Raw genomic sequence first — 14,760 nt, 5'->3', positions numbered from 1 at the left:
TATTCATGCAACAATTGTAGTTGCTCAAGATCGATTGGGGTGAAATGCTTCCCGAGAAAGAAGCTAGTGAATGGCAAGAGTTTGTAATATCTTTAAGAAACTTAAATGACATTAACATAGAAAGATGTATTGTCATTCCAAACTCGGAAGTGAATGAGCTTCATGGATTCTGTGACGCGTCTGAAAAGGCATATGGCGCTGCAATCTACGCCAGAACAGTCAATTTAGCGGGTAAAGTGAAAGTGAAGCTAATCGCGAGTAAATCTCGTGTGTCACCAATCAAGCAGGTAACTATACCTCGTTTAGAAGTATGCAGTGCCGTTCTGCTCACCAAATTGATGCAGAAGGTAAAAAATGCATTAAAAATGGATATTACGTCAGTATCATATTATTCGGACTCTACAATCGTGCTTTCGTGGATGAGAAAAGAGTCACGAGACTTAAAAACATTTGTTGCGAACAGAGTGGCTATCATTCAAGAATCCACAGAAATGAATCAGTGGCATCACGTTCCTTCCGAACAAAATCCCGCTGACGTCATTTCAAGAGGATTTGATCCAACGAGAATGCAACAAAGTGACTTATGGTGGTTTGGTCCAACCTTCCTCTAAGAACTAGTTGTGAACTTTACTGGTGATTGCGACGACATCCACGATTCATTGGACAGTTCTGTGCAGAACAAGGACGTTTCTTCTGAGAAACTTTATTTAGCAGAACTCAAAAATCCGACTAATTTCTGTTTAATTTCAGCTGTGGACTCATCATTGTTAGATAATATACTTAGTGTGTCCAATAAGTTTTATAAAATAATTAAAATTTTAGCCTTTATTTTCAGATTTATTAATAATTTGAGAAACTCGAGCAAAATGTCAGGTCCTTTAACCATCAAGGAACTGCAATTGGCCAAGTTAACTTTAGTCAAACATGTTCAGGTAGCTGCCTTTAATTGTGAAATAAAAGCCCTCAAAAAAGGTGAAAATGTTAATAAGAGTGAGGTAAGTTGCTTGAACCCATTTCTAGACCCAAACGGTGTCTTACGTGTTGGAGGAAGACTAAGTAATTCTGATTTATCATATGATAAAAAGTTTCCCATATTACTTCCAAAGAATCACAAATTCACGTTGTTAGTTATGCAATATTTTCATCTTAAATATTTGCATGTTGGTGCACAAACATTGTTGTATTTGGTAAGACTGGAATATTGGCCATTATCTGGCAGAAATACAGCCAGAAAAATTATTCATGATTGTGTTATTTGTGCTAAAACTAAACCTAGAACGGTAACCCAAATTATGGGAAATCTCCCAACCAATAGATTTAAACCTAGTTATCCTTTTACTCATGTTGGGATAGACTTTTGTGGACCTTTCTATATTAAATACAAGGGTCAGATTAAAGGCAATTATCAAAAATGTTATTTGGCTGTTTTCATTTGCTTTGCTACTAAGGCAATCCACTTGGAAATAGTCACTGACTTAACTGCAGAGGCAATGATTGCCACTTTAAAGCGCTTTTTTAGCAGAAGAGGTGTTAGTTCCTCTATCTGTTCTGATAATGCAACTAATTTCAAAGGGGCCAATTCAGATTTGAAACGTTTGCAAAATATGATTGGTAGACCCCCAGGGCCATTAGCTAATTACTTAACAACTGAACAAGTGACATGGAAATTTATTCCACCAAGATCACCTAACTTCGGTGGCTTATGGGAGGCGGGTGTTAAATCTTTCAAACACCATTTAAAGAGAGTTGTTGGTAATACGCGTTTAACAATGGAACAGTTTTTGACTATTGTTATTCAAATTGAAGGTATTCTAAACAGTCGCCCACTGACACCTTTGTCATCAGATCCAAACAATTTTGAAATTTTGACCCCAGGCCATTTTTTAATCGGCCGTCCCATAAATTGTATTCCTGATCCAGATTATTCGGAGAGAAAAGATAATCTTTTATCTCAATGGCAAAGATTGAGCAAAATGGTCCAAACAATTTGGAAAAAATGGAAATTAGACTACTTAAATAATTTGCAAGCCAGACACAAATGGCAGTTTGAGAAACAAAACATTTCAAAGGATTCTATGGTTCTTTTAAAAGATGATAATCTTCCCCCTTGCCAGTGGACAATGGGAAGAATACAAGATTTAATTTATGGATCAGACGGCAAAGTCAGAGTAGTACTTATAAAAACTCCACAAGGAGTCACGAAAAGAGCAATTTCAAAAATTTGTTTGTTACCATGTGAATAAAATCAATGTATATCTAGTGTAATTATTATATTTAGTATTTAAAATGATATAATGTATATTTAAGTTGTTCATTGTACATATTGAAATATAGCATATATTTTCTTTTCAGAAATGTTTTGTATATAATATTCAAATTTTTTTTTAAGTGTAATTTTTTTGTATCTTGTGCAAGATAATTGTTGAAATTTTGCATTGTCTAATTAAGTAATGTGTTAAATTTTTATTTCTGTAATGTTGAGATTTTGAAATGATATTTCAAGGGGGGGCGGAATGTTGACGCCAATAAGTCAGCAGAACGCTCCGCCTACTAAATTTGTAGCGCCACCAAGTGGTGAAATCATATAACCGTGAGAGTGTGTGTGTAAATCCCAGAGAGAGGGTGTGAGGAGTGTTGAGAATAAACAGAGATACAGTCCACGAGTTTGTGTTTTATTTATATGTGATTGAGTTTTCTAAAAACTGAGCTATCGAAGGAAAAAACAGGAAGTAAAGCTGGCTCGAATTTTCGCGCGTATGCAATATATACTCAGAGTTGTTGCGATTTACAACTGTACAACACTAATAACATTATTACATTAGTTGCAAAAATTTTAAAATAGGTCGGGATTTTGGTCAGTGCTAATATCAACTGCAGTCTTGTATATAAGATTTATCATAGATTTCTACATGAAAAATAAAATATAAAAAATCGATGGGAAATAAATCTGGTGATATATATATATATATATATATATATATATATATATATATATATATATATATATATATATATATATATATATATATATATATATATATAATTATACGGTGTCTTACTATTTCTGTGAAGCTATACTGTAGAATGAAAATCGTTGTTAATGATTGAAGCCTATGAAAAGAAGCTATGCACAACAGCGATCTTCATCATGTATGATTTGTGATTGTAAAAGCATATCCATTTACATTTCCGTCCTCACTGCTGAATTTGAACTTTCAATTTTTTATTAACTTGGATATATGCTTCTTAAATTGCAACATGTTTTGAAATTACTTATTGTCACTGAAATATATAAATATATATTTTCTAAATGTTCCAAAAATGAAAAAAAAAATCTTTCTTTCAGACCAATGGATATAAAAGTCATTATCAGAAATCCAGACAACATTTTGGTGGCACATGTTCCGATGTATGGAGTAAGTCAGCAGTAGAACATTTTGCTGCATAATAATAATATTTTATACAGATATATATGTAAGTTTGCGGTTATAGAACCATATCAAAGGACGGCATTATAAAAATTAAATACTTTTGATTTTTTAAAAAGTATTTTTTTTTTTTTTTTTTTTTTTTTTTTTTTTACCATTTAGACCCTTAGATTACTAAGAAATTTCATCTGGTGTAGGTGCCTATGACATGTCAAGTAAAGTGATGAGTAATTTTACATCTCAATAAATAAGAAGTTGCGTTTGATGAATTCAATTCATTTTTAACTACATTTTTTCTACATTTATATACTGGGTATTTTATGTACTATAAAATCGCGCTATTAATTATTATAGTAGTAATTATTATAAAGTACTATTAAATTATTACTTACTTATTAGAATTATTACTACCTATTAGAATTAAATTATTACTCACTATTCTGTATTTATGTGTATTAATACAGAAATAGGAATTAATAATGAGCTTCTTGAGTTACTACTTGGTATTCCATAAATCAAGAAAAATTGCGAAAATAGAAATAAAAAGGAAATGTGTGATGATTTTAATGAAAATGAGTAATTTAGACAAAGATTGAAGGACTGAAAAGAGAGTAAAGCACTGAAAGAAGCACGAAAACAGTAAGCATACAAATCTTTTGGTTAGAAAAATTAGTACAAAAATGTATTTGATTGGATATTGTGTTAATATTAATAGAAAAAAATTCTTCACAATGGCGTACAGTATTCCGAACGGCAGTACAAAGATATTTCCTATCGATAGTGTGACCTATGAAGTAGTAAATTGAAAACAAAATTTGACGATTATCAGAAACTACAAAAGCTCATACTCTTGGAACGTTTTTCACCCCACGGAGAGTGGGAATTCCTGTAAATTTGTGAGATTTCTAGTATAATATCTAATTTAGGAGACATTTGTCAATTCTTCTCTTTAAAAAAAAGGCAATTTGTCAGTTGAATGAACATTTGTCGGTTGGTCTTATTACAATTATTTGTTAAAGACAATTTGTCAGTTGAATTTGTTCCAATTATCATTTTTCGAATTGTACTTTCTTAATTTGTCACTTTTTCTTTACATTGTAATTTGTTATGGACAACCATTTTCTATAAAATTGTGATTATATACAATCCCTTTTGCTCATATCACAAAAACTATTCTTCAATTATTCCACAGTCAAAAGTAAAAAATAAATAAATATCAGTTCGAGTATTGAACATGAACAGAAATTCTCTCATTTTGCTATAAAAAGTTACTTTGGGAGTAGACATAAGCAAACAACAGTACTTTGATTTTTAATTGTTCCTATTTCCGTTCATAAATATATATAATTGCTCTCAGCAATAAAATAATGTCAAGCCTTCAATTAATTTTGCATTGGAATTTTGAGTATTTTGAAATTTGTCTAGTACATAACTGTGAAATTCAAATAATTCAGTTTTATTTTGCTTTGAAATCAGAAACCTTTTGAGATTAATTGAATAATCTTCTTTACTTTTGGTTATATATATATATATATATATATATATGCGGTTTGCACCAAATGAATGGTAAAGAAGCCGGATTCTGTATGGCACATAAAAAAATTGTTCTGTTTTCCACTAACAGATGGCGCTGTAGTGTCACTGATATCAGGTTATGCAAGGAGACTATGATATTAGAAATTTTTATTTGACAAACAGATTGCTTACTCAAATAACAAGTCACTGAATTTTACAACTGTTCGATGTGCTGTCCGTCATTCAGCAGCACAGCTGTCAGACGAGGAACACAGTTAACAGCCTTTAACATTTCCTTCGGTATTGCAGACACATGTTGGCGGATGGCATCTTTCAAATTTTCCAATGTTTGCGGTTTGTCGCGGTATACCTTGGATTTCAAGTAACCCCATAGCCAAAAGTCACAAGGTGTGAGATCTTGGATGCCATACATTTTAAAAATTTCGACTCCCCAAATTTTCAGTGTAGCAGTAGTTGCACTGGCACAAAGATATGCGGTGGTGCTCCATCTTGTATAAAGGTGATTGTCTGCAGTGTCTGACGCGATTGCAATTCTGGAATAATCTTGTTCTGAAACAATACTGCATATCGTTCACCAGCGACAGAAACTGTTTTTAAACACGTCTGGGTGACTTTCCCGAAAAAAAATGGGCCGATTAAAAAACCAGCTTTGAAACCACACCAGACGGTCACTTTTGGCTGATGCATTAGTTCTTCAATAAATGCATGTGTGTTTTCTGTGCTCCACACACGACAATTATGTGTGTAAACACTGCCAGACAGTGTGAAATGTGCTTCATCTGTCCAAAGCACAGTGTGAAGCCAGTCGTGCTGCTGTCCCATTTTAACGAATATACAATTCATAAAATCTCATCGCTGGATGAAATCGCCAGGTTTCAGTTCTTGGTTGTGCTGCAGCTTGTACGGATGTCTTTTCAAAGTTATTCGCAGTGCTCTCCATACAGATCCGTAAGTCAAGTCTGTCTGATTCGAAACTTCTCGAGCGCTGCAGTCCTCGTGTTCAGAAACGGCTGACATCGATTGCACAGTCTGTTCGACTGTCGGGACAACAGTAGCAGATGCTGTAGGTCCGCCATTTCTCGGACGTGCAGCCAAAAAACGTGTTGCTTCAAATTCTGCATCATTTTGGTCAATGCAGAAGCATGTCATTGGTTCTTTACCATCTCGCATACCTTTCATGCTACGATATGCTCGCACCTTCCTGCAATTTTGTAAAAGAGTTTAATTAAGACGGTTTTCTCCACTAAGAAAAGCATTTCAATGCCTTCAATCTCGGTGATGAATCCGCTCTTTTTAAACTACTTGTGCTGCTTGCGTAATCCAATATCAGTGACTATACAGAGCCATCTGTTAGTGGAAAACAGAACAATTTTTTTTAATACATAAATACAAAACATACAAAATCCGGTTTCTTTACCATTTACTTGATGCAAACCGCATCTTTTTTTGTTTATTCGTTTTTGAATTATTAATTTTTAAAGTTGTTCCAGACTTTTGGATCATTCCGTATATATATATATATATATATATATATATATTGTTACAAAATTTTTCTATACAGCAAAATACCGTCGATCAATTGTAATGACGCAGCACATTTAATTGCTATAGTTCAGCAGCTTTCTTGCTGTCTAATCCTCCAAGACCTCTTATTTGTCGGCGACTCCGACTCCTCTCACACACACACAACTTTTTACCGATCCACACGACTTCTTCTTCAGCTTCAGATTGCCCATCTTTTATAGTTCCGGGAGGCGGGGCTAGAATCTTCAGACCAATCAGGGCGTACCTGGCTGTATCTCGGGTCTTAGTGGATGGATCGTGAAAGTTCTCGAACTTTCCAGTAGTATCCATTTAGTCGCCAAACTCGCCAAATTCAACGCCAAGTCGCCAAATGATCGCCAAGTTAATTGCCAACCTCTGAGTTCATTGACACGGCACCCGCTCAGCACACACAGGACAGATCGTGCAACGGTCTTTCTTAGGATGACACTATTCGTCTTGCTGGGAAGCAAAATTACACGTTTGTAACAATATATATATATATATATATATATATATATATATATATATATATATATATATATACAAAAGTATTAGAATCAAGTTAATAGGAAAAACAAAAAAATCAAATAAAAATTAAACCAAAAAAAATTATAAAAAATATTAAAAAATATAAAAAAAGAATTATATATATATATATATATATATATATATATATATATAAATCGGGAGACCCATAGGGGCAAAATTGATCAATACAGCTTAATTTATGCCAAAGTTGAATGCTTTGGATAATTTTTAATAATATATATTTAGAAAATTTTAAAATATTAAAGCAACAAATGTTTATTAAAATTATTGTTATTAACACTAAACATTTTAAATGGCAAATTTCTTGATGATGACTTTTGCGATTTTTGTGTGTTTCTAGGTTATTTTGAATATAATTCTTTAAACTTTTTCTATATATTTAGAAACAGTTCAGTTCAATTTTGAATCGATAATATTAGCATAAGACAATGGTAATAAATTATAGACTGAAAAAAGAAGAAACTAATAATGCTAGATGTAAACTACTTTCCTCATTGGAGGTATTCACTATTGATTCCAAATATTATTTTGCAAATCTTAGACTCTACACCAGAAGTTCAATAAATCAATATTAAATTGTAAAATATGTAATCTGTTTAAAGAGGCTGCTCATATGTCTTCCTGGCCCTCTCACTGTAATTCAGAACTACAAAAATCCATAGAAAAATAGCACTTATTCATTACAAAATTCGACTTTTACTGCATATATAGTGTAATTCGTAGACTGAATCTCTGACCAGCGCGAAGGAACATGGGAAAAACCTGAATGATCGGACCACCGAGACAGTAACCCTATCGGGAAATGTGGTTGAGTTCTACGGGCCATTATTGGACACGGTACAACCCTTTCCTAAGGAAATAAATCCCGTCGTAGATGGGAGGAACCAGACCCCCACCTTTTCGTGTACCCACAGGGGTGGAGAGAACCACCCGCAATGCTGGAAGCTTCTCATCTTCAATTAGGTGCCCCTCCCTCTGTGGATTGCATATATAGTGTAAGTCAGCCATTTGACTCTCCGACCCGCCACGAAGGCACACGGTTTTAAACCATAAAACTGAATGACTGGACCACCGCAACAGCAACACTGGCGGGAACTGTGGATCAATCCTAATGGCCATCACCGGCCACTGTACAACCCTCCCCGAAGGAAGTACGTTCCGTCATCAATGGGAGGAGTGAGCTCCCCCACCTATTTGTGTACCCTCCAGGGTGGCGAGATCCAACCATCATTCCGGAAGCATCTCATCCTCATTTAGAGGTGCCCCCCACGGGGGTGCATATATAGTGTAAGACAATTTTCCGAAAGACTGTTCAGAATTTCAGACACTTCCTATATTCGACAAATGAAAAAGTATTTCAACTTTTTAAAGGTTACAAAATTTGTGAAAGGTCTTTAAATTCCCCCCTTTTTCTAAAATATAAATGATATGGGCAGAATGTAGATGTTTCACTACTTCTGGCGTTTGTAATTGTTTTATTCTGCCTACCAAACATTGGGAAATGAAGTAATGAGATTATAACAATTTAAATGCATAAAGATTATAACCTAAGATATGATTGCAAAATTTCTAAGAAATAGGTATTGTTTTTTTATTCATTATTGTTATTCATTGTCTTTGTGTTCATTTGATGAGGCATTCATTTCTCTTCTAATTGGCCCAAAACAATTTCTGTAAAAGTTGCCTTATAAATGGCCTCATCCAGTCAATCCCACTATACTACAAAATTCAATAACTGATTCTTTCGATTTCTGACAATTAGTATTAATCAGTTGCTTGACAATTTCGCTGTAGGAGGTTTCACGCAATCATATGATTATTTTATCATTAAAATGTTAAAACATGAAGTACCCTATTATGTAAGAAAGACAAAATGCAGAAATGAATATATATCTGGTTTAATGCATGATAGTAAGGAAGACCTGCGAGAATGTTCATCCTCGCAGTATCAAGTATACTCACACAATATGGCGTATATGGCATTTCGTAATGCGCTGACAGATTTGCAATGATGGTGAAAAGATCAAATGGCAAAATTTGAATAGCTGTATAGATGCATATTCGACTTTTCGTCTTCTCATATCGACAAACAGGCAAATCAATAATTGTTTAAACATGTAAATAATTGTCCCAAACTTTCATACAGATCAGTTCTGTTGATAAATCTCTCTGGATATTTTCATCCTTCCAGGTGTTTCAGATATGAGTTTTCATTGCCAAGGGAGAAGAATATGAATTTCTCCAAAAAATTTGATAGATGCCTGAAAAAGTCACTTTGAATTTTTCACACTTGACCAGTTTTATTATTTCACCATACGTTACATACCGACAAACTGGTAATGCCAAAAAGGTGTGTTTTTGGATTCTAAGAAGTGAGAAACAGGCAGATTCATATAAATCACTAAATTGAATTTTTAGACAACTTAAGCACTTTATCTTTTCTCATACTCCATATACAAGAAAATAAAAATTAATATTCAATAGAATTCAAAAATTGCCAATATACGATTCTGCTATAAATAACCATGTTTATGTATGCAACAATGGACTGAAATTATTATGAAATTCACGCGATTGATTGTCTGAGAAAAGTATTGAAGAATATGAAGCTTGTTATTAAATCAGAATTCAATCGAAGCTGACGCAAATATTTCATTGTAAACTAATTATTCAAGATATTAATTATTATTGCCAAGTTCTATTATTAATTAATGAATCATTTCCGACCAGGATGAAGAACTTTTCAGCTACATCGGAGGATTGACTGGATGTTGGCTTGGTATCTCAGTTTGGTCTTTCACCGGAATTGTTGGAAACGCCTGTATAAAGGTGCTGCGCTTGAAACAAAGAAGGAATGAAAGAAAAAAATGACACGAAAAAGAAGCCCCCGAGTGAAAAAGAACCTGACAATGAGGATCCGACTTTTTTTTTCTTTATTTGAATTGAAAAAACTTTAAAGTAAATTACAATGAAACTGGTAAAGAAGCAGAATGCTTCAGTTTGATAATAAAAATTCCTTAGCTTAGTACAAATGTTATGTAAAATTCACTTCTGTAAACAAGTTACTGATGTTTAATAAAATGCAAATTAATTTAATATGTGTAGTAAATAGTTTGTGGTTGTTTGTTTGTTTCTTATGGCACTTGCCACTGACAAGCCCGCTGTTACGAAGACAGCGATTTAAGCCTGAGGGGAACGTCTCTTATTTTTTATAGCAGCGCCAACTAGGGCCAAGAGTACGGCTTAGCTACTCACGCATCACTCATTCGCTTGCACAACCCCTTTTTACAGGAGGGCACATTCACACATAGAACAACAGAAGAACAACCATGCCCAAACCGGGACTCGAACCCGGGACGCCCAGATCACGGGGAAGACGCGCTACCCCTATGCCAGGACGCCGGCGTGGTAAATAGTAATAAAAAATACTAATTTGATATTATATATGTACAGGCAAATCCCTTTTGAACAAAAAATATTGGGTCACAGATCAATAACTACATGGGACTCATTGAAACTGAAATAAATAAAAGAAAAGAATATTCCTGATAAAGTATAAATCTCAAGTTTAATGGGATATAAATAGACAACAGTTCAACAACAAAAATACAACATTAATACCCGTAGTTAATATGCAATAAGAAAAAAAAATGTGTATTCCTTGACACAGAGCATCCATCGAACAATTCCTTTAAGATTATTAATGTTTTGTTCATAATATGATGTCTTGTTTCCTACTGTATATGTCGAGTTGCGACAGTTTATGCTGTTATTTGGGCAAAAATAATATTCTGTTGACTTGCACATGCATTCTATTAAACATGTGTTGTACATTTTATCTAATATAACCATCCCACATACTTAAGCCCATGCGAGTGTCCACTTATGTGTTTATATCGAAAATAGTATAATACGGAATAAATGTCTGTTACAAAGTCTTGTAGAATTTTATAAATATAGTACAAAAGTGCTCGTTAATGTTAAGAGCAAAATGCTCAAAATGCACAGGGTTTTTTTTTTCGTTATTTCCGAAATTCTGAAGTCACAAAATGTATATCATAGGGAAATAATTTGCTATCCTAAGATACCTTTATATTCGGTATTCAAACTATTGTTAGTTATATGCAATACAAATCAGGACCCTTATCTGAATTTCACTATGCACACTTTTTAAAATATCAGTCGATGTATACCAAGCATCGAAATGGTATCGAACGGCATCGAAAATTCTGAAATGCTGACAGAAAAGGCGCATGCACTAGTTATTTGAGATGTCCTGGCAAGGAAAAACCATTTAGTGGCACAATATTGTCCGAAAAATAGCATTTTCTTTTTTTCCGTATCAAAGGAAGTTACAGTTTCGGGAAATGTGGACAACCATTTGAAGGCTGTTTCCTCAGCATTAATTGCACAAACTGTCTGTTTCTACCAAACCGGTAGTTCTCTGTAAGTGACATGCTCCCTCTATCTTGTACCATTTTCGAAATAGAAAAATTAATACAGGGTTTTTACCAGATATTGCTTTAAATACTATCATTAGGTTTTTATTACCTCTGAATATCATTTTCATGACTATAACTACAATCATTCTGAGGTTAAATTCAATTTTCCATGTATCCTTATCCACACAGATTATTCCACAAGCTTTTCATTTCTCTTCTTTTACCTTTAACTTTTTTCATCATCTGTATATATAAAATGCTTACTTACGTGGCACAGAAAACAAGCCTATTACTAATTGTCGAATGGCAGCAATCAAATATAAGCAAACTATCACACGAATTTTAGACTGCGTCATTCATTGAACATTTTTATAGCTGTACTGACTCAAAAGCTTCCCTTAGTTAATTAACGGAGCTGCAAAATATTATTAAAAGTGTTCTGGAAATAATTCGCCAAGTCACCAAAGAGGACGTTCAATCAGAGAAAAAAAATTATAAAAAAATCAAAAAATAGTTTTCAAATAAATAGTTCAATCAAATGCAAAAATAGACTTCACCGTTGCAAGATAAGTAATCGGAGAAAGGGTTAATGTGCAGTTTCTCGCCAAATATATTAAAATCATGCCAATCGTTAAAAGACTCTCTAAAAGTCAGCAATGTTTTTAGTAATACAGGAAATTCTTACAAAAAATTTCAAAATTACAATAAAAAACTGTCACGATTATATTTGGCGAGAAATCGGTTCGAAAATTTTTCAATTTTAGCGCCTGCATTTTAATCTTAAGAAAGCCGTAAATGTAATGACTTGGCTACAAGAACTGATACTGATATCTTTCAAAGCAATTATCTTATAAATAATTATTGTTTGAAAATTATTTTTAATAATATAAATTTCTTTTCCGTACACTATTTCTCTTAAGTATAAGAATATTTTTAATTGAATTTGATACACTATTCGAAACAATGTTCTAAAATTCTGCGATGGGATTCAAACTTCCGTCAAAATATCAAATCCATAATAGGATTTTCATTTCAATTTTTATTTCATAATATATAATCTTTACAATTTCCAATAAACAATTTCAGTCAAATTCATGCGTTTTAATCGTATCAAATTACGAAATATAATGTATTTTTAAAGAAATGCATCCCTTATAAAAAATTAAACAGCCTAAAAAAGTTAGTAATCTGGGCGAACAAACTGGTCTCCAAAGGAGGCTAGTTTCTTTAAAAATATAATTCTCATATCTTCAGGCATATTGAATATATAATAATAATGAAGAAATATTAATAGGGCTTGGCAGAATATTGTCAAGTAGATATAAAGAAATACGCCGTTAGTATAAACAAACAATTAGATTTATTAAAAAGAAGCAACTCACTACAACACGAGACTGAGAGCTTACCCATCACTGACGGAGCTCAACTTTTAAACACATATAGAATGCTCTAGAACAATCCAATTTGAATATTTAAGAAAGATCTAGAGCCTTCCAAATTTTAGATCAACAATAGATAACAATCTAAATAAAAGAATTTCAGTTTTTGGCTAAAATACTTTGGTTGGGATTCGTACCCCAGACGAAATTCGTATAGAGCGGAAATGCTCTGCTAGCTGAGCACCGATGATTGATTGTTGGTTATCCTCATTTGTACAGCAATGCTTATTTTACAGATTTACTTTTTAAAGAAACTTGCGATTTCAAGAAGATTTCTTGAAAGCAGATCCCCCACCCCTTTTTCTCCAAACTTCTACAGCGGGAGGACGTTTGTCCCAGGTGAGTTTTATGTGCACCAGACCCACTTATGCGCTGGTTCTTCGGTGGAATCGGGTCTCGAATCTGAACCCTCCTGTTCAGAAGCTGAGACATTACCACCAGGTCACCGTGAGCCCCAAAGTGGCATAATCATTTTATCTTCTGTAACTTGCAAACGGTAAGAAATGGGATAGAGATGATTGTAAAAATGTTTTATGAAAATCTAGTTTGTTGCCCTCGTTTTATGAGATCATTTTTGTTTTGTGATCAAACATGGGCTCTTCTATCACCCATTATTGGCAATTATGTAACTCCCCCGTATATTTTTAATTTAACTTTTCTCATTTCTTTATGATGTTGTTTCTTGGAGTATGATGGTTACTTTTAACATTATTCGTTGAGCTTTGCACATAAAACATGCCATTTTGAAACTCCGCTGGAAATGTGTCAGGCTGAGGAGCAGTGTTCTATGAAATTCTCTTCGTATTTTTTTCCTTTTTTGTTTCCCTATTTTGGTATCGTATTATTTGTTTCATATTATATTTTAAAAAACATTTCTATTCTTAATATTTGGTACAAAATAACAATATTTATTTAAGTTAGACTCCTTTTTTGTTATTGAATTTTTTGATAACATTTTTGATATTAGCAAAACTAGATAATCAGGGCCATATTGAATGATATTGTTTCAAATATTTTTCGTACCACTTCTGAAAGCTTTTTTTTTTCTTCTTCAACTTACTATATAAGCAATCAATTCACAATTTTGAGTTAAAATAAGAAAATGCGATAAGAAGCATTTTTTACAACGCTCACATTTATGTGGGGAAAAAATTGAAGAACGAAGTATCGAACGGAGCGGAAATCAAGGTCGAAAAATTTCAAAAGTGCGCTCATCTCTTCGCGTCTCACCTTTTAGCGAAGAAGAATCATCGAAAAGTGATAATCTTGAAACAATCAATGGACTATATCTTATGTACATTTTGCAGAGTGTTAAAGGGACTCAGCGTATCGTATGAAGCCAATATAAAGCTCTACAGCCACTGTATAATGCTGCATCGTGCTGTTGCTAAGTTTTATAGTTATGATACAAAATAATATTATATAATTAAATGTTGAATCCTGGGCTTCCTGTGATGCTTTGAAAGGGATCTCATAAGAAAGCGGCTTGATCGTGCTGTAAAAGTAAATGCCCGATAAACTGCAGTTCTAACATCATGCAGAATATTCTCTAATATCACCATAATAGATAATTTGATGTTCAGATGTCTCGAAATTATATTACATGCATAGGTACAAAAGGTGGCTATTTACTATTGACAATTGTACCATCACATTGTACCATCACATGGACATTGTAGGCATCACATTGTACCATGTTTGAGTTTAAAATCTCACACCTCATTCTACGACAAATCATGTGACAATTTCCGACACAGCTCACTATCACCAGCTTATTTTTCCATAGCGATATATGAATGTGAGATACATGATGATAAAAAA

General features: G+C 33.4%; 1 protein-coding gene across 1 annotated transcript in view; it reads left to right on the top strand.

Annotated features, from left to right (window-relative positions):
* LOC129976482 (uncharacterized) overlaps window positions 1-10,013 on the top strand; it is a 40,531-nt gene extending 30,518 nt beyond the window's left edge. The window contains exons 11-12 of the mRNA XM_056090090.1: window positions 3,347-3,416; window positions 9,789-10,013. Coding sequence (XP_055946065.1) covers window positions 3,347-3,416; window positions 9,789-9,929 — 211 coding nt within the window. The 3' untranslated portion in view covers window positions 9,930-10,013. The remainder of the gene's footprint in view (window positions 1-3,346; window positions 3,417-9,788) is intronic.
* The last annotated feature ends 4,747 nt before the right edge of the window (window positions 10,014-14,760 follow it).

Source organism: Argiope bruennichi, chromosome 7, assembly GCF_947563725.1.
Source record: "Argiope bruennichi chromosome 7, qqArgBrue1.1, whole genome shotgun sequence".
Lineage (NCBI taxonomy): Eukaryota > Metazoa > Arthropoda > Arachnida > Araneae > Araneidae > Argiope > Argiope bruennichi.
This window is presented reverse-complemented; position numbering and strand designations above follow the sequence as displayed.